The 24161-nt window shown below is 32.4% G+C and overlaps 2 protein-coding genes across 4 annotated transcripts; both read left to right on the forward strand.

Annotated features, from left to right (window-relative positions):
* Window positions 1-66: 66 nt before the first annotated feature.
* LOC106663791 lies at window positions 67-6461 on the forward strand. Of its 2 annotated transcripts, none has more exons than XM_014388883.2 (5): window positions 67-560; window positions 850-997; window positions 5531-5647; window positions 5966-6103; window positions 6162-6461. In XM_014388883.2, the coding sequence occupies exons 1-5, from the start codon at window positions 384-386 to the stop codon at window positions 6443-6445; spliced, it is 864 nt and encodes a 287-aa protein (XP_014244369.1). In that variant the 5' UTR covers window positions 67-383; the 3' UTR covers window positions 6446-6461. The 2 variants fall into 2 exon arrangements, with proteins under 2 accessions (XP_014244369.1, XP_014244370.1); XM_014388884.1 differs by lacking the exon at window positions 67-560 and adding an exon at window positions 1218-1367 and having other exon boundaries at window positions 896-997.
* Window positions 6462-15942: 9481 nt separating this feature from the next.
* LOC106662309 (ADP-ribosylation factor GTPase-activating protein 1) lies at window positions 15943-23216 on the forward strand. 2 transcript variants are annotated; one of them, XM_014386325.2, is made up of 10 exons: window positions 15943-16191; window positions 18216-18383; window positions 18439-18552; window positions 19099-19178; window positions 19261-19434; window positions 19590-19716; window positions 19780-19902; window positions 19999-20058; window positions 22534-22676; window positions 22737-23216. In XM_014386325.2, the coding sequence occupies exons 1-10, from the start codon at window positions 16132-16134 to the stop codon at window positions 22876-22878; spliced, it is 1191 nt and encodes a 396-aa protein (XP_014241811.1). In that variant the 5' UTR covers window positions 15943-16131; the 3' UTR covers window positions 22879-23216. The 2 variants fall into 2 exon arrangements, with proteins under 2 accessions (XP_014241811.1, XP_014241820.1); XM_014386334.2 differs by lacking the exon at window positions 15943-16191 and adding an exon at window positions 17976-18119.
* The last annotated feature ends 945 nt before the right edge of the window (window positions 23217-24161 follow it).

Consider the following 24161-nt stretch of genomic DNA (forward strand, 5'->3'; position numbering starts at 1 on the left):
GAATAAATTACAAATATCCCTATTCATTTTAGAGCAGTTTATATGTCTTAGGTAAAAATAAAAAATATATGATTAATGTTGTATTGATCTTTTGTTATATGGGTATATTACTTACAAAACAGCCTGAGAAAGAAAGATAAAAATGTACTTTTTGCTTACTTAGGTCAGTAACCTATAATAGTCTTAGGTTTGTAAATATATGGAGTGTGCAAGTTAAAAAATATCGTGAATTAAGCACAGTGCACAGCTATTTGGGGCAGTGTCTGTTTTAACAAGAAGGGGTGGCTGGGGGTTGTGACCGTACCTGCAGGAAACCTGGCACGGCGCGTGTCAACCCATGTGGATCAGACTTCAGTCGGCCTGAAGACCTTCAGCGGTTCAGAATGGAGTGCCGGCGCTGCCTGGAACCGCGAACCATTCTTCTTCACATCACCATCGCGGTGACCATAGCGGCAACCGGCCTCCTCTGTGCTGCGATCATGACCGACCATTGGGATGAAGTGACATGGGACAAACATCGCGTTTCCAGTCTCGCCAGTTCGAATTTCTCAGATTACGAGGTGATTAGATACAAATTTTGTCAATTGTTCAAATGGAAAGGATGTAGGAAACATGAACCCTAGTTTCTAACCGCATCCCACATGGTTCATTTGTAATCTGATATATCAAAAATTCAGACATGACAATCAATTCGTGTTATTTTTTCCTTTCTGAATAATAATAAAATGTAACTCAATTTGCACCGAGTCACAAAGATCTGCGTTTTGCTTTTCTATGTAGAATAAAGTTACAATTAGGCGAATCGCTCAAATTGGTAGATGCCATGACATTAAATAAAAGTGGTTTCAGGTGAGCATGTCATGGTACATGAACGACAAGGTTTCAAGAATAGCCTTGTTGGAGCCCCTTCAACGTAGCAAACGATTTCAAGAGGTGGTGACCCTTTTCCTCGTGCCCGTTCACGGAGGTATCTGGACGCTATGCTTAGCCCTCGAAGGTACTATGAATTGAAAAATATATTATGTATGATATTCTCAAAAAACTACATACAGGACTATATTCAGTATACTAACTACAACCTAAATTTCTTTAAACTTAATTCCAATAGGAATTCATAGAAAATGTCAACCCAATATGTATCAGCGGGATGTGACAAGGCATTCAACTCTATAGGCTCTGCCCGAAAATAAACATTAACGAAAGTTTACTGTTAACAGCAAGAACAGGACAGAGATGATGGAAGGAACTTAATTCGAAAACACGTGGGTTCGTTCAAATTACACAAACGCGTTTCGGCGTTGTGCCATCTTCAGTGAGGGACCGGAAGACTAGGTCGGACCCAATAAGTGACCCTATGCCGTTTCAGCGTGAGTTCACCGACTCGCAGACTAACATTCAACTTTAATTCAAAAAGTTCAAATTTAACAAAAATAGGTCTTTTTTACCACTGAAACTGAAATTAGAGTTTAAAGAACTAAAGTTTTTTTCAAACTTTAAAATTTCAGCACACTTTGTTGCATAAATAGTTAAAAATCGTCAAAGACGAACAGACTAAAAGGTTTCCCTTTTTTCAAATTTACGAAGTTTACAAAACACGGAATCCAATCCAAAATTAAAGCATAAAATCGAGATACGAAGTAAAACTCAAATTATTGTTGTAGTTTTTTTTGTTTTTTAAGTTGTGATTCGTTTTATTTTAGTTCAGTTTTACAATTCTTTGAGAATTTATTGTTCTGTTTTTTCACTCCGTCTTGACTTTTCTATCTCATGCTGCTCTTCGATTTCTTTAGAACTATGCTTAATTTGTACTAAGATTTTTGATTTCAGAAAAGAGCTTCGTATTTTGTATTCACTTCATCAAATTCGCTAAATCCATTAAATTTTAAGACAGTAATAAACAAATATTTATTAGTCCAGTGTGTTCATATTCTAACATTGCCCAAAATTGATTGGCTGTAGAAATGTCACGTTTAACAAGCTACTTATGTATCTGGCATAAAGAAAAATTTGCTCGATGTGTGCCACTTCATTGAGGGATGCAATTCCTTGGCTCCATATAGAGAGCGTGTAAGAATGCCATCTGATGTGAGGATTGTGCCTGAGCACGGCAGCAAGTATCTCTGGGTCCCCTGTTCCTAGTCTTGGAGGGTTGTTACGTTATGTATAGTAATGATAGTTTTGGGGGTTGATAGTGAATGTATTTATTAGCATAAATGTGTGAGAAGGTCCATGGCAGAATATTGAGTTCCCCCAGTGAACCTCAATTAGGTTATATAATAGGTGATGGAAGAATGATGTAAATAAGAAAGAATGTATTCAAGAGTGAGCGGTTAGGAACTGATGTTGGGGGATTGAAATGACCTAGCTGTTGATAGCACCTGGAGACTCTCAAGGTTGCTGGTAATTCATTGTAAAGTACAAAAGCTTGAATAGCTGACTGTGAAAAGTGATAGTGGGCAGATTTGAGCTTATATAAATCAGTAATCAGTAACATTTAACTTGCTATTATGCCTATATTTGTTCAAATTTAATCAGAATATCGTTAAATTTCAATGTTTACTATTGTGTAAAAACGTGGAAGGGCGAACATTATAAGCTCTTTTCTAAAGTGTGCAGACAGAATGCTTACAGATAAAACCAACAAAAATAAGCAAACAGAATAAACCAGTAAATAAAAGTTTAAGTCCCTTGTACATTACAGCATAAGCCGACAAAACATATTATGCTTAAAAACAAAATCTATGTGATTAATTTTGTAACACATTTAAATTAATTTGCATATTATTTTAACATGTTCATTATCTTGCTTAAACCTGGCAACAAGGCTTGATTAATTAATCACACGGCTAATACAGGGCTTAGGTAATGAGAAACTAACTCTGTTAACTGCAATCTATTATGTATGCAAAGTAGACTTATTTTGTTTATTTATAGACTGTTGGATTGTATTTTTTGATACAGTACGAACTGACGAGTATTTAAATAAACGTCAGGTAGTATTTTTGTAGGTTTTCACTAGTTAGCTCGCTCCTATTCTAAAACATTGTAGTTGATTTCATTACTGAATAGATACTAATTTGTAAAAGAACAATCACTGTCACCCTGAGGGTTGATTGTTGCCTGCCTCTGCTGTTGCAAACCCTCATTAAAAATAAATAAATAACAATTGTTTTTCTATGAATTAGAATTGTAATTAAATTTATTTATTCATAAAATATACCATATTAAATAAGCTCCACTGTGGTTTGTTTTAAATAATAAGCATTGGTAATTACAAAGAGGTTAAAATAAACAAATTCTCATTTGTTTTCTGAAAATGTATTTAATTTTTAAAAATTATTTTTATAAAAATATTAAACACCTGTAGAACACACAAAAACATCAGTGGAATATTTGTTACATGTACTTTTAAGAAAAACAATAAAGCAAAACAAAACGTCTGTTTGGAAAAAGTAACTTATGAATGATAAGAAATGGAAGCTACATAAATACAAACAAACAACATTAAGGAACAATATATGTATCACTATTGAAGACTCAGTCTCAAGTTAAATTCAATTAACAAAATATTTTAATGTTTAACTGAATTTGGTATGAATTACATTATATTCGATTAATTACAGCTTTCATAAAAACCTTGCCAGTAAAATCCCTTTTTTTTGTATTTTAATACTTCTCATTTGATCTGTTCTTTATTTAAATTGAAGAAATCACGACTAATTATTCATTAGTATGTGTTTCGTTTTTCCTTTTCATCAAGTCTTCTTCACTTGTATGTTTTCGTATTGAGAATCTTATTTTCTAGTTCGTCAACCTTTCGTTTTTCTTTAGAACTGAGGTCAACTTTGCATCACTTTTTTTTTTATTTGGCTTCTTCCATAACTTCTTTAGTGTCTGTTGGTTTAGTCTCTTTTTCCTCTGTGTTACATTTTTCGGTTTCTTGAATTGTTTCCCCCTCTTTACAAACAAGTTTAGATTTACGATTTTCTTCAGGACTAAGATCTGAAGTTACTTCCTCTAACTTTCTTTTCCTTTTTACAAGATGTGAAATATTCGATACGGGGGCATCAGAAGTTTTTGGTTTTTCTCCCTTTTCTTCATTAGCCGATTCTTCTTTATTTGTTGACTTTTCATTCTTTAACATTTCTTCTTCGTGGATTTTTTTAGACTCTTTCATGTCTTGAATTTTTTCCTCTAGATCAGGGAGAAGGTCTTCGATTTCTTTAATATCGTCTTTAGCATCATTACTTTCTGTTGCACGAAGATGATCAATTTTTGTTTTTAGAATGGATTTGCATAGTTCAAAATGGTTAATAGCATCATCAAAAAGCTGAAACATAGAATAGGCGAGACCGATGTTGAAGTGGGTTTCAGAAACTATTCTTTCTCCAGGATAGAGTTTCATACGAATTTCAAGACATTTTTTCATGTCCTCCATGGCAGTTTTATGACCGGATTCGATTCCCACTTCACCCAATTTCATGAATGTATCGGCTAATCGTTTTTCGTTTCCAGACTTTTCAAAGATCACTTTAGCTAGTTCGAACATCTCCCATGCGACTTTTAAACTCGAATCTTCATCTTCTTCCTTTTCTCCAGCCCCATCGATTGTTTCGTCATTGTCTTTTGATTCAGCCTCACCAGATGATGTTCCTACCTTCTCTTCAGTGCTGTTATCTTTACTTTCGCCATTCGCATGGTCACCGCTGTTTTTGTTTTCTTCTGAAACATCTTTTTCTTCTGAAACATCTTTTTCTTCTGAAACATCTTTTTCTTTAGAAACATCTTTTTCTTCTGAAAGATCTTTTTCTTCTGAAACAACTTTTTCTTCTGAAACAACTTTTTCTTCTTCTCCTTGACTATCACCATTTTGTTTGTTCGAACTGACTTCATTGTCTTCATCCTGTTCGTCTTCATCATCCTCATCATCTTCATCTTTCACTTTTTCTCCTAAGACAGTGTTTTCCGCCTTTCCACATTCAAGCATCGCGGAACCGTAAAGAAAATAATTCTCCGCACACTCACTTGCCATATCACCGTAAAGTTTTGCTGCGAATTCACACGCTTTGCCAAAATGATCTGCAGCATTGTAATAATCATGCTTTGCAACCGCTTCTCTTCCTTTTTCGAGTAATTCTTGAATTTGAGCTTTAGTTGGCTTTTCATCTAAAGTACTACTTTCTTCAGGATTCTGTTCATCCGTCGGTGGTGCTTTTTCCCCTTCAATTTCCATTTTCATTTCGGCTTCTTCCTCAGCTGGCAGGGTACCTGAACATGCCACACTAGGTTTATTCTCAACTGACTTCCCACATGAGACGACCTTCTCTTCATTCGACTGATGAAGGACTGGAGCTTCAGCTTCTGTTTCTTTGACAGCTTCAGGCATTTTCTAAAACAAGAATCAAACAGTTAATTAATGCACACAGTTTCTACAATTATTTTCATTTATTTAATACATTAAAACTGTACAAAATTAAATTTATATTTCAATATCGCCATATCGTATGTATAATATCTTGATTTGTTTCAGATGAAGAGAAAATGAATCTCCAAAATATTGGTTTTCCTAGGACACAATGTGTCAATTACTTAACACCTGAAAATGAAAGGATGGATTGGAGAGAAGATAGAACAGATTGGCAGCACAGTAATTCTCCTTAAAATAATTATGTATTTATTTTAAGTGCATGAAATTGTACTGTAAACATGTTAAAAGAAAAATGAAATAGTTTCAAAGAGTACGAAAAAATATTTTTTCCTTTTCATTTTGGAAATTCAGAACATAACCAATAACAGAAAATAACTTAAAAAGTGCCTGTTTACCTTTTAATAGCTTGATTTTGTAACTCAATAATTGCCCTTTTGAGCCCTATTTTAATTAGAAGTTATTCCAATTGGAAAAAAATCCTAAAAATTACTTTTACATACAGTACTTTATGTTGTAAAAAAATAGAAATTATTTCAGGGATGCAGAATTTGTCCATGTCTTGTTCTATGGTTTGCCTTATAATTCTTGGCGCTTCAGCACTTGTTGGAGCATTTGGAATTGCTAAACATCAGATTTCAGCAGTTTTAGTAACTGGAGTTATGTATCTCCTTGCAGGTATAATTAAAAATATTGGCTACATATACATACTAACTCAACAGGATGTTGGTTTCAGGTACCTTCGCTCTCTTCACACTTATGATAATCCACTACAAAAGAAAATCAATCATTTCTCCAATTGATTGTACATCAGGGGGTAGAGATGGTGCCATTGGCATTGGACCGGCCAAACTGACATCAAAACTTATTTTGCACTACCTCCCCGGAAGGAGTTACATTAGTGGTTGGAGTCTAGATCTTGGGTGGGCAGCACTTGGTATGTGCATTCTGACGGCTTCGCTCTGGATTCTTTTAGCTAGAGTCATGAGGTTTACTCCATTCACATCACTTATCACATAAACACATAAACACATAATCCAGGAAATATTTTATTTGTATATTATTGTGTTTATTTTCCACCCTAGTTTTTATCTATTATGATTATATAACTAATTGTCTCTGGCCATATTGATATATTTATTCTCACTGATTCATTAGTTTCTGAATTATACAATTTTCAGAGGTTGATTTGGGCTACTTTGTCAATAGTGTACTATTCATAAGTTTGTAAAATGTGTCATGTGCAGAAATATGGAATATTTGGGTTTTTGATGAACAAAAACAATTGATTGTTTTTAAATTAAATAATTTTTTTAGATCTAATTGATTCAACAACATCAATTCTGGATTTGATATTATGAAGTGGTTTATCAGCATCTTTAGCGGAATTACTCTTTTTTTCAGTGCTTTTCATCCCTTTACTTTTAACAACATATAAAAAAAACAGATGTATATCAATCAGCATGCAGATTTTCACTACAATTTATCGTGATTGTTTTAATACATAATATGTTAACATGCAAATTTGAAAATAAGAACTTATAAGAAAATAAATACTGTATTAAGGAAGATAACTTCCTTGTGCACCATCGTAATGGATAAATCACTGGCATATAAAATGGTTTATATGACACATTGGTTATACTCAAGATAATGTTGAACATAAATATAATATTTATTTACGCTGTTGTTCAATGACAAAAATAAACAAATTAATGCCAAGCAACAAAGAAACCATTACATATTATAGAAAGTTATGTTTTCTGTAATTAAGTCGCTGGTAGTAGGAAATATAACTTAAACATATTTATGAGCTAAATATAAACATTAATCAATTCACTAGTTTTCGTGGTCCGCTTGACCAGTTAATATCTTTCAATTAATTAAGGTTTTTAGTTGAGATAAAAAAGAAAGATGGCAAAAAAGAGGGAAAATTCAAAAAGTGGGGTTGAGATGGGAAGTTAGTATCCGAGTGGATCTAAGTCATGATAGCTCAAGTGGTTAGAGCAGCGGCATATTTAACTGAAGGTCATGGGTTCGAATCCCGCTCGTGACGACTTTTTTTATCTCAACTAAAAACCTTAATTAATTGAAAGATAAACATTAATATTATTAAACCACTATACTGTTTAAATATGCTTAATATTTTACTAGGTGTATTGTTTTTTGTCTAAGTTTTAAATTTAATAAATAAATTATTATTTATTTAACAATGAATATGAATTAGTATAATTAAATTGAAATACCCTACTGAAACTGGCTCATAAGTTTGCTATTTTTATAACACAGACACTAATAAAAATAGTACAATTTTTACCAATAAAAACAAATGCATAAAATATAGTTTACATTTAACTGGTTTAACTCATAATTTTAAGTTCAATTTGGTCTTTTTCTTTAGATAAAAATGACTTATGCTTATTTCCCATTACATTACAATAAATTCTGTTTTGGGATAAATTTGTATAATATAAGTCTATTATTAGTTCTACCAATCAAATCCTCATACTTTTGCTTGGCTTTGGGAAAAAGAATATGCATTCTTAACAATAAAAAGTACACATATAAATTAAATACATATCTATATTACAATAATGTAAGGTACACCAAATCATGGTTATGAGTATGGTTGGGGAAGGTGCCACCCTCAAGAGTTCAGAGGGCTTAAGTTAAACATAGCAGATGTCAGGGTGGACGGACATGCGTCGTAATCGCGAAGAGAGTGATTATGTCTTTGTTTATGTGATTGTGAAGGAGTTAATGCTTTAATAAATATTGTAAAAAAATCACAATTTCCTTTCTGTCTTTTTTTACGATGTTCCGTAAAAGTTTTGTAATAAACTTAAAGATTTATAAAACCAAACATAAAATCTTGTTGAACTTTTCCCTTATAAAGCACATTTTCTTTATAAATAATGTGTTTTTTAATGATCGATTGTTATAATTTGTTGTGAGGAGCGGTAAAGCATTTAAGAAAAACAACTTTTTTCATTTTTTGTCGACATTTCGACCTTCGGAGATCTTCACATGACAACTGGTTTTTTCATTTATCAAAAAGATGTTTTCACAATAAATTACAAGATCACACTAATACAAATTTTACCCCATTCCTAACAATTACCCCTTAGACCACTAATAAGAATATTGTTATGAGACCTCTCGAATTATTAATATATTATTATTAATCCAGAGTGGCTGCCAATAGGTAGCTTTCTCTATAATGCCAGTAATGTCACAATCACAAATTGAAATTCAATCTGCTGGGCGTATATAATACATAAAAGTTGTATATAAAAATAAATGAGCTCAAAAAAATTCTCCACAAAAAAAAACTAAAAAAATAATGTTAAATTCTAATAACTACAAAGAGAATTTCCTAAAAACACATTCACTGAAAAGAATATCTTATCTTTTTTTTACAATGGTATTTCAACTACGAGGTTATATGAACCATTGGAGTGCATGTGTATTTGAATAAAAAAGCCCATTTGTAAGTATGTTGGGTTCAAATCCAGCGGCCCTGCATTCAAACCCAGACCTTTACCTTATAGTGATAAGCGCCGTGTTGTTGCCTAAATCGTTGCAGCCACAGACACCTCATCTCATTTTTAAAATTAATTCATTGGCCACACAAAGCATCAATCATTGTAAAAAATACCAAACAGATCTAAGACATAATACATTGTACTTTGTTCAAAAGCATACTAATAGATATTGCCAATGCACTTCAGCAGTAAAAATCCCAATAATCTTCAATTTATCGCAATCCTGTTTCCTCTTAAAAGATGTTAACAAAAAAAACTAACAATAAAATATATTATCAAAAACAATCTATAAGCTCTGCCCTTGTGGTCATTAGTTTGGTTCTACCTTGTAAAAATTATATAAATAAAATTTAAAAATATTTAATAAATACAGTGGAACCTCCATTATCTGGGGTATTGACAGGGAAGGGGTTCATGGAAAATTGAAATCCCCAGATAACAGAATTTATTTATTGAACGTGTCAATTAAAAGTATGTAAGTCAGGTCAATTATGTATGTACATATCATTCACGATATGAACAGTTTGTTCACCAACTTTAAATTCTGCGGCTAATTTGTCCGCACTTGCAGCCTTACCCCTCAACACATTTTGTGTTGTTTAGGGATCAGTGGTTCAATAAGTGTTTTTAAGTACTGAGGAGCAGTCAGGTACCTGACCTCACCAACCACTTATCACCTGTTTTTGTTCTATCATGAGAGTGCGTTTTCTCTTTTTGTGACATTTTGGACTTGTCTTGATAGAGGTTGAAAAGGAATTTTAAATCAATGTAAACAGACCAGCAGGGATTTCATAGATACAAGATGGTGTTCTCTAAATCAGAAGTGACTCGTTGCTACACGAAATATATAAACATGTATACATAATATACATATACTGAGACCTGGGGCTCAGATAATGGAGATTCCACTGTATTTCAATTTAGCAAATTAGTGCAGTATGCCAATGAAGGGACAATCAAACGCAAGTGTTGAATGTAAAACAGAACTCAGTACATGCTGTTTATGCTGTAATAAATAATAATATAATTTTTAAAGAAAAATATTTTTGTTGAAATAAATAATTTTAGAATTAATACTGGGTGTTGGTGAAACCGACATTGTGCCTGTCTTCACTAGCGAATTTGATAAACTACTAAAATGTGTTTCCGCATCGTGCCATCTTCAGTGAGGAAGAAAATGATAATTCTTCACTGAAGTCGGTGCAATGCCGAAACGAGTTTGATTTCAACAAACGCACAAGTGAAGACACCCAATGACCGAATGCCAGTTCAGCATAAAGCACTAACTGGCGTTATGCAAAATTGTATTTGTTCAATCACTAAAGTGGTTGTGAAAGATCAATAATTTTCCTGGGTTTATTGAACTGTTTATATCAAATGATATGCAAGTTGAAAGAAAAAATTATGAACAGAAACGAGTTAAATCGATCTATCTAGGTTTAGAGAAAAAAAATCTTTTCCTCAATACAAAAAGCATACCAAACACTTGTGCTACTAAAAAAAATGCACGGTTTCGACCGAGGTTAGGAGTCCACATTTTAATTCCTTTAACGGAATAAATGATCTGACACTTATTAGTTTAATATTAAAAGCTAATAAATAAAATCAATCCAGACCAACAGCACTAAATAACTTAATGAATATAATTGTAAGTTATTGTTATATGTACTGTTCGTGGGGAGATATGTATTTATATTTCATAAAATCTATCTTAATTGAATTTGAAAGAAAACGTATTCAGCATTCAAATGAGTTTGAAATTTACAATTTATAAACGAAAATAAATATAATTACGTTTTTTTTAAAAAGAGAGATTCGCCGGTACAGCAGGCCAAGACGGAGAACGTGAAACGTACCAAGACTGGTGCAAATCACTGAAATGGAGCGAACGCCAGTCCGATTCTGTAGAAGGGGAAATTTTTTTTAGGGTCAGGGCGACTGACTCTTTTTTCATTTTTGTATTTAAAAAATAATACGTATTCACTGTGAGTAAAAAAAGTTTTCCAATTACAAATTAAATATATCATAGACCTTTTATTCGTTAACGTCAATATTCGTAAATATATCAAGGAGTTTATCCACCCCTCACGAGGGCAGTAAAATTCAAGTTTCTAACGAGCCTATTTCAGTTGAAAACAATTTGAATATTTAATCAATCATTTTAATTTAATTATAATGGTAAAATCTCTTTATTTCATAAATAACATATACATATTTACGCACATAAATACTCCAGAGACAAGTTGCAATATACACAATGTCAAAATTAACACCCCACCCTTAAATTGTAATGTATTTAGGTTTACTAATATGTATATGAAAGCTATATTTGGTCATAGAAATAAGGTATACAAAAAATAATAATTTTTAAATTTAATATCAAATATTTACATATTTGACATGAATCACATCCGTTAAATGCCTTTGCATTCGTTATAAAAAATTTAAGGTAAAATCCTGAAGAATTATTTTCCAATCATCAGAACAGCCGTTAACAATTTGTCTATGGTGTTAGGACCTGGGTTTCGCCGCTGTACTCGTCACTTAAGTAGGTATGATTGGGTTCAGATCTGGTCTATGAGCTGGGTCTGCTGATTTTTATTAGTTGATATGTTATGAAATAAAAATATAACACAATTTCATATTTTTGGTTTTGCTCATTTTTGTCTTGTTTTTGATGCGTTTCATTGTTAGGCAAAATCCCAAAAAACCAAAATGTGAATAACAGACAAAACAGTAAGGATAGATAGGGACGCCATTACCATTGCAACATTATTGCAAATTGCCAAATTACACGTTCAACACCCCATAAACCCCAAAGGAGTAAATTTTAAATATAATAAATAAATTAGAATAAAACTTTTTGTTCCCTTTAATACCTCTGGGAAGAATCACATCTGTTAAACACCTTTGCATTCGGTGTAAAAGATTTCTGGTAAAATCCTTAGGAATGCTTTCACATTCATCAAGAACAGCTGTAAACAACTCTTCTAGGTATTAGGACCTGAGTTTTGCCGTCGTAGTCGTTGCTTAAGTTGGTCCATAATGAGATCGATTGGGTTCAGATCTGGTCTCTGAGCAGGTCTGCTGATTGTTATTAGTTATGTTATGAAATAAAAATATAACAAGATTTCGTTATTTTCATCTGCTCATTTTAGTCTTGTTTTTGAAAAACCAAAATGTGTCTGACAGGCAAAACAGCAAGAATAGATAGGGACACCAAAATGATGGAAATTGCCAAATTGCATGTTCGTCGCTAAATTGCATGTTCGTCACCTCATAGACCCCAAAAGTAGTAAATTTTAATTATAATAAATAAATGAGAATAAAAGTTAAATGCCGCAAAAGCACATTTGGAAAAGACACATTAAATCAGGCAATAACTTATAGACTGCAATGGACCACTAGTATCGTGGATACAGGGACAAGTCATTGGTTAGTGTAAAACAGAGCTTAACAAGAACTACTACAAAATTGCTTATAAGTGAAACAGAGCCTTTCAAGATAAGTTAAATAAAGAAAGACAAACCTAAAGTAAAGCCACTATGAAGGATAAACTTAAACAGAAGTTGACTTTGATGTAGAGAATGAAAAATTTAGTTTTAATAGAATTTTCCAAATTAATCTGGAAAATAAATATTTTTAGAAGAACATAATTCAATAATTTAAAATGGAGTCTCAACTCTAATAAGTACAAATTGGAAAAAGGGATAAAAGTGTATTTTTAACTGAGGTTCCTTCAATCTTTCAAGCTGAGTTTCCTTCAAATTGGTCCATAATGTGTTTGATTAGGTTCAGATTGGACGCGTACTCAAGGGATATAGGTATCCATCTGGTAAAGAACAATAGAAGGAAGAAGGGACTTAATGTGTACCAGTAAAGCACACAAACCTATGGTCCAGAACCAGAGCAAAACGTCAGAGAAAGTGAACTTTATATTTTCTAAGTCAATAATATCTATTTCAATTATTTATTGCTCAACAGATAAGACAGAAAATCATGATGCAAAACATGGGTCATTACCATTTGCAGTACCACCTCAAAATATAAGTTGAGCATTAGATACCAGTTCTGCCAAGAGAAAGCATTGGTATTATATGGTTGTGACGCTTTATTCCAGATGTGGTACTGGCATATAGGAAATGCAATAAAGAAATTAGACAAGCAGAAAAAAATTACATAGGTAGGGTAATTTGTTAAATCATCAGGCTCCCAAGAATAAAACCAATAAATAATGATGTATTTATTGTCAACAGATGACACAAAAAATAAGGCAACATGTGATTATTCCTTTGTTATGCTATCACTCCTACAGACAAATTTACAAAAAAAGCCTGAAATTCCCATGTTTGAAGGTACACATAAATTAATAAACATACAAAACACAAAACATAGATATGTCACAAGCAGATGACCCAAAAGCAAAAAAAGGTAAAGAAAAAGAAGACGAAGCAAAAAAGGATAAAAAAGATGACTTGTCTAAAATGTTTCTCAACCCAAGTACTGAAAAAAAACCTTCTGTTTATGACTTCGTAGTAACTGATTTAAAAGGGAATTCAATTGAGATTAAAAAGTATTTGGGATTTGTATTGCTTATAGTTAACACAGCGTTACAAAGCAGTTTGGCTGCATTAAATTTTAACGAATTGGTAAAATTGCATGAATTGTATAGCGAGAAAGGGCTGAGAATTTTATCCTTTCCCTGTAACCAGTTTTGCTGTCAAGAACCAGGAAGCAATGAAGACATTCTTGCCTATGTGGAGACAAAAGATATAAAGTTTGATACATTCGCTAAAATTCGTGTGAATGGAAAAGACGCACATCCTCTTTGGGAGCTTTTAAAAAAAAGGAGGGGGTGGCATTCAGTTTCGATAAAATGGAATTATACTAAATTTTTAGTTGATAGCAGAGGCATAATTACAGAACGGTTTGGCCCACTTGTAAGTCCTCTCAAACTGACATCATCCATTGAAAAATGTTTGCAAGAAAGAGAAAAAATTTTAAATAAATCTCTTAAAAACATTGACAACACAAAACAATAAATGACATTTCAGTTACAAGCAACATTGTTTATATTATAATTATAAATAGGTGGTTTTAAAAAAAAATCACAGTTTTATTAGATTTTTCTTTGATCCATAAAATGATAATTTTATGCAATTATGCAAAATTAAATTTTAAAATAACTTTTTTTTAAATTGTGTGTAATTTCATATATCTATTATACAACAAGGCAATAAATTATCATCAATTATACACATACCAAAAATAATAGTTTGGGTTTTTAGGTGTAACCAGTACAAAACAAGGGAACTACTAGAAGGCAACTACAACCAATCCAGGATGCACCGGATAGGAGTACAGACAGAAGAAGCACTGTGCAGATATTGACAGGAAGAAAAGACCTCTGGCAATTACGAGAGGAAAAGCCGCAAGCAAAATGTTACACTAAGGAGCCACTGGCAATGCAGTTGAGGTTAATTAACAACCTAAGCCAGTGAGGTATAAAAAAAATTAGAGGAGCACAATGGATCTACTCAGGTCAAGGTACAGAAAGCCTTGTGGCCACCTCTTTTATCCCTACCCCTAACATTTTAAAACATATAAAAGTGAAATAGGTGATTATTTCATATAGAGCATCTAGTTATATATGTCTAGTTATACATATCTACTTCAAATCCACCCGTTCAAACTAGCTTAATTTTACTTCGAATTCACCCAGAAGGAAGTATGACATAAAAAAAAACAATTTAATTTTTTTTTTACTTTGTGTTCAAAATTAAGGGCTTTTCTAGCTTAATTCTACTTTGAATCCACCCAGGAAGGCATATGACATCAAAAAAGACAATGTAAAAAATTTTGTTTTTCGAGTTTGTTTCTAAAATTAAGGACCTTACTAGTTTAATTCTTCTTCAGATCTTCCTAGATCATTTTAAATCGAAAAAGACAATTAAAAAACTTTTTTTTCGTGTTTCGAAATTGTTTCCAAAATTAAGAGCTGTACAAGCTTAATTCTACTTTGAATCCGCCCAGGAAGGCATTTTTCGAGTTTGTTTCCAAAATTAAGGACCTTAATAGCTTAATTCTTATTCAAATATTCCTACTAAGTCATTTTAAATTGAAAAAGACAGTTTAAAAGAACTTTTTTTCGGTGTTTCAAAATTGCTTCCAAAATTAAGAGCTTTATTAGCATAATTCTTCTTCAAATCTTCCTACTATGTCAAAGAAAGATGTAAGGTTTTTATGTTGAGTATCTGTAAAATGTGTTATTCAACCATAGAAAAACAGATGCTATTGGGTTGTCCGGAAAATAATGCAGGATTTTGGTATTAAACAAAAAAAAAAGAAACTAGTTACTTTAAAGCAATGTTCTTTAATCAAAATAATTTCCCATACTCTCAATACATTTCTCCCAACGTGTTGGTAACTTTTTATTNCTGTAAACGTAAACAGAATATTTTATATAGATTTTTTTTAATGAAAACTTAAAATCCTGCATTATTTTCCGGACAACCCAATATTTGTGACTGTTTTCGCTGTTTTTCAGCCTTATTTCTGATTTTAAGATTTGACATTCCACCCTTGCTTGATGAAAAATAATTTGACAAATGCAACAATTAATTTTTAAATTGTATAATTAGTAAATTAGTGCGGATTATTGAGATTAGCCTTCAATTACAAATTAAACCTCGGATTGTCTCATAATTTCTCAACGTATATCGTTTATTAAATTTCTTCTATTGAAAGGAAATTTGGTAGAATCTGAATATTCCTCAGTAGTCTATGGATATGAATTTTTTGTTTTATGGGTGAAAACGCCAAATATCTCTTTGTTTGCTTTTTGAAATTTTAATCTAATTAATAATTATGTTTAGTGAGGAAAAGTTTTTTTTCTGTTATGGTTCGAAAATTCCATCTTTTCCCCTCTCCTTTCCAATGATACTGACGTCATGTGACGTCCTTTCAGCTCCTGTTTCCAACTAGGGTTTGATGAAAACCTCCACGTCGTAAACTATGTACGAACTCGGTCTCAATTCTTAACAGTTAAAGAAATGATTCAATTACAATTATAGGCCAGAAAACATCAATCGTTTAGCAATTAAGTGGGAGTTCTTTCATTTAAAAACAACCGGTTCGTGTGTTAAGTGCTAGTGGTCGAAGATGGCAAGCCCTAGGACTCGACGAGTTTTGCAAGATCTTATGACTAGAAATGACAATATGGTAATGAATGCATATTCTTTAACACACTGAAGAAGCTATTGCTGCTAAATTTACATGCTAAATCTCTCAGAAAATAATGTTTAAGTAGAGTCATTTCAGCCCCCAATACGTGTACATAGTTTTAACTTAAACATATTCAAACTCATTAAATACATTCTTTCCTAGATACAGTAGGGCAAAGGAGAACTTAAATATTCCTACACCAACGAACATACAACAAATCTAGGCGAAGGTTGATGAGGTATTCATCATTTCACACTAATATTCACGCTAATACGTGCTTTCAAATCAAACAGAAAGTTTAACACACACCAAAACCCACTGCTATACAACGAATCACCTATTTCTTTTAAAATTATGAAACTTGTATAGTTTTCACATTAAGTGAGATGAGACCAGAACAATTAGAACTGGAGAAATGCCTTATAAAGTAAAATTCAATGGCTGGACAAAACTGATATGAGACGAGCTAATAGATTTGCAAAACTCTCTAAAAGAAAGGCGAAGTAATTCCTCTCTCGGCAGGCAGGATTTGAAAAAATATATAGGCCTCTATACCGACCTTCTTAAAGATGGTAACCTAAAGAATATGGCAGAGCAGAGACCTGCCAACTCTGTCAGGAGGGTCCGGAAACATCGGCACATGTCCTTGGTGTGTTTGAAGCATTAGCCCGGTTACAGTACAGCCACTTCGGTAAGGCAATTCTCACATCAAAAGAGGTGCGCGAAGACCAAGGAAAATACTTATTTTTATAGGAAAAAGCACTTTCCAACATACGACATAATTTATAGGGGTTCCAGAATACATCGCAGTGGAGGAAAGGAATTTTTAAGTCTTAATCAACCTCCCAAACCTCAAAAAAAAAAAATCTCCCTGCACAGTTCTCAAATTGGATGGCATTCTTACCCACATTTATTCAAAGTCAAGTTCTGATACATATCAGCCAATTTTATCCATGGATAAGGGGCATGTGAACTTTGGCCTAAATTATTTATTATCAAAACAATCTTACACTCTTAACTTTAGAATGTTGAACTGTGTGTTGTCAGGATGCTTGTGAATGAATTCAGCATAAAGAATCTTGCGTGGATAAAAAACTAGAAACAATGTGCACTCAAGGACAAAAAAAAATTAATTGTCAAGTGCGTTAATTGGTTTTATAAATGGTTTGATTTGATGAAACAATAAAGTTGAATAATTTTTTTTGTTCATAAAAGCATGGTTTTAAGTTCAGAAGATCTTGCCTGAGCAGATGCTTTGGCCAATGACAGACATGGTCTCTACCAGGTAGCCCAAGTTTTGAGTATGCCACACTCTATCAACCACGATGATCTTAAGGACTACCAGAAATCTCAATCGTAGGGTTCAAAAGCGATGTACGACCGCTAGAGGCAATAGTTTTATTGCTTTTCTTGCTCTATGGAACGGTCAAACATCTTCCTTTAAAGTCAACTCCAAAAGTCCATAACGTAACGGTGAACTTTGTTAGTCATCAAAAGGTTTTGTGAGACTATGCTGGTCTCTAGACGTCCCGCATCAGGTTCTTTATTACTGTAGAGGCATCAAGTATAACTATTCGCAAATCAGCATCTCACTTGGACAATAGGGGGCTGTTCTCTTCACAGGTGAGTGTCGGTTTGGTTTGTGGAATTCAGATGACTGAGACTGTATGTGGAGAAGACGTGGAGAATGATTTACTTCATGTGCCTTGTGTCACCGAAGACAGTCAGTGGGATGAGGAAGTTCTTCCGGAAGCTGAGAGCCATCCGCAACTTGGGTACAACTTTGTGTTAATGTATGGTAATGCTTGACCGTATGTAGCTCAAGTTGTCACCTATTACTTGGAGAATGTAATGATTACCACAACAAATTGTCCAGCACGTTCTCCTGACATGAATCTCATAGAACACTTACTGGACATTTATTGGTTATTTATTAACATCAAATATCTATTTTTTACTTTTCTATTATATTGACTATTATCTATCTGAGAAACATCTATCTGATTTATATTTTTTTCCAGAAATGTTTCGAATGTGGGACCCATAATCCTCAATGGGCTTCAGTTACTTACGGGATTTGGATCTGTTTAGAATGTTCTGGCAAGCACAGAGGACTAGGTGTTCATTTATCTTTTGTCAGATCAATAACGATGGACAAATGGAAGGATATAGAACTAGAAAAAATGAAGGTAATTTATTGAAATTTAAAAAAAATTAATATACTAATTTGATTTTGTCATAAAGGTTGGGGGTAATAGGAAGGCGAGAGAATTTTTTGATGGTCAAGATGACTGGGATGAGACACTTCCTATTCAAAACAAGTATAACACAAAAGCTGCAGCTCTTTATCGCGATAAGGTATGGTGTTGCTACTTAAAAATATATCTTTTTTTGTCTGATCTATGTATGATTAAATTTTTTTATGAATTTATGAATGAATGAAATTTTAATATTTATTGTTTTGATTTGTTCTATTCAGTTTTAAAATTACCAAATATAACTGCACAATGTTAAGTTGATTTACAACTCATAACAAGCATGGAAAGAGTAATTTCAAATTTGACTTGATTTAAAAATATAAATTTAAGTACGCTTTGTGACCTTTTAAACTTTAGTCAATATTAGTCTACTGTAAATCAAAATGTATAAATGTCTCAATAAATCTACAGACCTAAACTGGAATAAATATTTTCAACACTACCATCGGAATTATGCAATTATTCAAATTTCTTCCAAAAGTTCATTTTGTCTGCAGCTTGATCGTCCCTGAACTTGATCTTCGTTGAGTTGGGGACGATCAAGCTGAGGATCAATGTTAGATGACTTGCAGACCTCCAGGCTTCTTAAAAATATATTATTTGAAATTTAAAAAGACTAGACGATTTGTACTGTTTTTATCCTTAGATTTCAACACTGGCAAATGGCAAGGAATGGAGTCCTACTACTGCTAAAGTTGACAGCTTTAACTCTTACAAATTTAAAAGGTAAATGTTTGCGATTATTACCACGATTATAAGATTGTTTAAAAAATGCTCTATATTAAATATTTTATTGTAATGATTTAAGTGATAATTATCAGCAAAATGATTCCTGTCAGTCCTATCAAGATATGACAGAAAATAGTTCTTACAACAATGGCGGAAGCTACCAGAACTATCAAAATTATAATTCACATGAGTTTAAAGATGAAAAGGAAGCCTTTTTCCACAGGAAACAGCAAGAAAATTTAAAAAGGCCAAGGTAATATTTTTCTTAAAAAAATAATTGATCATTGATTTTTTTAAAAGTCTTATTGGGTTTGTTTATGGCAAAATACATTCAGCAATTAATTGTACAAACATGAAACATACATGTAAACACAGACGCAAAATACTAATCAATTTTTTTTAATACAGTGATTTACCACCTAATCAAGGTGGGAAGTACTCAGGTTTTGGATACACTATGGATCCACCACCAAGAAGTTCTTCGCAGGAATTTTTTGACACGGCTGTCTCTTCATTAAGCTCATTTGGTCAATCGGTTTGTTTGCTTAAGCCTTACTTTCTGATTTATTTTTCTTTTAAATGTATTTTCTTTTTTTAGGGGTGGTCTCTGTTTTCAAAATCCGCCTTGAAAATAGCGAACAAAACGACAGAAAGTGCATTCAAAATTGGTTCCATTGCATCACAAAAGGTAGCTGAAATTGGTGTTACTGTAACAGACAAGGTGTGTTACTGTTGAATATTTGGTTCTTTTTCATTTTTTTTTCTTTCTTTTTCTTTTATTATTATTATTATTTTGGTTTGTTTTCATTGTAATTAGGTTAAAGAAGGAAAAATTCTTGAGGAAGTGGGCAATCAGGTTTCAGAGTTAGCAAATAAGGTATTTTTATTTATTTATTTTATTTTATTTATTTATTTGTTTATTAACTTTTACTTTCTTTAAAATCTTTTGTTTGATTTATTTTGTTATATAATTGCTTATTATTTGTTAATGTTTTCATTATTATTTGTTTTGGTATTTGGGGGATATTTGTATAAGATATTGAGATGAAATGAAATGAGACCATGGTGATGTGAGAGGTTTTTCATGCTTTACACTTTTTTAACAACACTATCAAATTTCCAGTTGGATTCATCTTAGTTGAATTAAAAAATTAAAATAAAGTGCATATACAGTCCATGATAAAAAGAAAAAGGTTTAATATAAATTTATTACACTATTAGCTATAACGTCTTTTATATTTCAATTATTCAACAGTGTTGGTTCTACAGAAGGGGACCAACTGGTCCATATTTGCCACGGTAGTTCTGGGTTTGAATACCGGCAGAGTCCATGGTGTTTTTTATTGAAAAATATATTGTAAAATGATTTAACCCTTCATTCGCAACACCCCATGGGTTGGACTTGACCTCTCCTGTCCTACGCTAGGAATTACTTTACAATAATCATTTAGAATAAGTTTTATAATGTTGAATTGCATCTATGTGTTTCTTCATTCCATGCCCTTTTAATATTCTGATCCATTTAACAACAAAACGGTGGTTCATCCATTTTATGTTTTTCTCACTGTAAGAAATATTTATCCAATTAACACTTTGGGACTGATTTTAGGATGCTAAAATGCGTTTCCTAATAAATTCTTCGTTGCTACGACCTCCCAACCTGATTTATTTTGCTTCACGCATCAAATCTTGCTCCTTTTGAGGAGCACCAATTCTGTTCAAAATTTGACAGTATATTCCTTAATTATAGTTTTTAACAAATGTAAGTAAATAAAGGAGAAAAACAAATGTTAAATGCAATAAACACAAGAATGATATAACTTGTCACTCGGCCTGAGATCATCCAAGCCAAAACAAGATAACTCATGAGTCCTGAAAATGTTAAGAATGTGACTTTTTGATTTAAGTAGTATAGGTTGAATGTGGTAAAATCTTGATTCACCGTTTCAGAAAGTTGAGCTTTATGTGTTAGGAAGCGAGTGTGAGGTGTTGTTTAAATAAGTGACAATTCATACTTGTTGAACAGTTGACATTTTTTTTAAATTTTTTATGATAAACCTTAATAGTGCCATTAGAGCTGTGTTGTTTGGTAAAAATAGGAAGGTAGGTTTATATTGCCACTTATAATTTTTCAACCACATCAGTACTCATTGAATGAATGTACTGTCTTTTTCAAATTCATGGACCTAACGTGTATCACTGGTTGTAACTTCTCCCATAGTATCAAAATATTACCCGAATTCCATACCTCAGTATCATATTGTCAAACTTAAAAAAGACACATTATGATTGTAAAATGATTCAAGTCATTCCTGTGAACTTAGCTTTCAACCTGATTCATGGGTTGGGTTTGTGGATGAAGGATCAGAACCAGTTTTCAACACTTTTATCAAATTATTCTCAAACAGTAGTCTTATGCTGCTCTCACACTGGAACCGACTACATCTGATTTTTGATCATCCGTATTCGACCATCATTACAAAAACTTTCCCAACCTAGGGATATAATCAACCCTCTCACACTGGAACCGACTACAACCGATTTTTAATCATCAGTTAGCTTGGATTTTGCATGCTTTCATTGTCAACAGCTGCCGGATTTAAATTTCTACCAGTGCTATAAAATAAAATTTAATATAAATTGTACATACATTAATTATTCATGAAAAAAATGCACACACAAAAAATGTACTCATTGTGTTTAGATCATCGCCCATTTTCAAGTGAATTCGCAGATTTCTGCGAAGCGAGGCCTAGTGCACCTTTTGATGTGAAGTTAATTGGATTATTTGTGACCTATCCATGGATGGACAAAAAAATAATTCTTTTAATTCAAGAAATGTTTTTAAATTATGTTTTAAAAATTGAAAAAATCATTCAAAATTTATGTGTACAAAGAAACAACCACTACCGAAGGACAAATAGCCCTGATAAGTCTGTTTCAATGTGATCGCTCACATCGGACGAGTAAGTTGTTGTGTTCTCACAGTCAGTTCCAGTGCAAGATAAGTCAAAGTTTGCTAGGATTTGAACCCGTAGCCACTAGTGTGGCAAATCACTAACGACTCTTTCTCTTTGGTCCCCTTAATATATTTACAGTTTGATGATTTTACACAACACGTAACATAATAATAAAATAAAAAGTGCATAAGGTAAAAAAAATCAATATTAATTTATTTAAAATAAGTTAAAAGTACATAAAACATTTTTTATTAAAAAAAAATGTTAGACCTATTACAAAGAAACATAAATATATAATTTGGAAAAAATCCATTTTTGACTTTTCATCATGGACATGTAAAAACAATTATAAAAAAAATTGAAACAATAAAACTTAGTATCTATGTTGTTAGGTAGGGGACTTAGGGAGGAAAGGTTGGCAAGATATTGCTGGCAGTAATATTCCTTCAGCACAGAGTCCGGTTTCTCCTTCAGGCAGCACAACAGAAAAGTCTTCGCTCCTGTATGAAACCATATCGAGCCCAACGCCTCAGAAGTATGTATGATCTTTTTTTTAATTTTTGAGTGTCAATTAACAAATTTACTTTTCTTGCAGTCTTCAGAAATCACATAATGATACATTAAAGACCGAATGGGATTCATGGAAGGATAAGGAATGCAGTACAAAATCTGCTAGAACCAATGAATGGGAATCGTCTCTCGAAGATGAAGCTTGGCACTCATTAAACAAAAGTTAAAAGTTTTAACAATTTATTTTTAATCGTTGAATTGTATTTTATTATTTATTACATCAGAGTAATTAAATGAAGTAAATAATTTTTAAATAGGTTTTTAAAGAAATGTCAAAAGTTATAAGGCAGTCAGATTTTTAAAAATATTATTTTTGTTAAGTTTATGCGTATTGATATTTTTACATTCCAGTTTATTTTGAATCGTACTGTTAAAAACATTAAATATTAGAACCAAATTAAAAGTTTAATTGTATGAAATTCAGAAGAAAAAAAATCATCAATGAAAACTAATTTATATACCTATTAAATGAAGCGAAACAATTAGAGCAAATATATCCATACAATTTTGATTTATTTGGTGCCCCTTGTCCCACACTAACTGATTCCATCACTTGAACCTAGATAATTTGAATTTCTTGGGGACAAATTTTAAAATTTTTGCAGAAAAAACACTTTTCTGGGTATTTAATTGTAAATACATATTTTTTAAGGCATGACTAGTCAAATTTAATAGAAGCATGACATACTTTTTAACTAGAAATGCTATTAATTAACATTATGGAGTCGATTTTTTTAGTTAATCTGACTGTAAAGGAACTTTTAAGCTATATTAAAAGAACCAACCTGCAGGTGGATTAAATCTGCTCATACTGGGATGACTATTGTTACTTCATTGGTCTGTCAAGTGTGCTTCAGCCTTTCACAATTTTCAGTCGTTAGTCTGTTTTACAACCCGATACATCACTATTAAAGAACTCACAAAACTACAGAAATTTGCTTGTTTGTATAACTAAAAGAATATGTCCCCAGCTAAAACGTAAATGGATAGATAATGAGTGTAATGGAGTCACCTGATAGTCATGGCCCCAATGACATGAGCAGGATGTTTGAATTCAAGCAAAATTAACAAACAAACCAAAGTATGGAAAAAAGGAAAGACTCCTATGTTGAGAACGGTACCGTATGCTGATACTTGAGTCTAGAGTGCAAGAAGGTCCTGGAATGGAATACTCAGAACCTTTGGAAAATTACACCAGTATCTTAGGCTGAAGTCCATGCAATACTCAGTTCAATCTGAAAAGGGGTATAAAATCAAGAATATAGCTGTCATGTCCAATAGCCAGGGAGCCAACTAAGCACTAAGTCCAAACATCATTAGCTCAAAGAGGGTGGTGAATTACAAAACTACCAAAAAAGTTTGTGCATTAATTAATTGGTGATTAAAAAGTTTCTATATTAATCCTTTATTTAATTACGTATACCAACTGACTCTGCCGTTCATTCCATTT

Source organism: Cimex lectularius, unplaced genomic scaffold (genome assembly GCF_000648675.2).
Source record: "Cimex lectularius strain Harlan isolate CLEC.00 unplaced genomic scaffold, Clec_2.1 scaffold22, whole genome shotgun sequence".
Lineage (NCBI taxonomy): Eukaryota > Metazoa > Arthropoda > Insecta > Hemiptera > Cimicidae > Cimex > Cimex lectularius.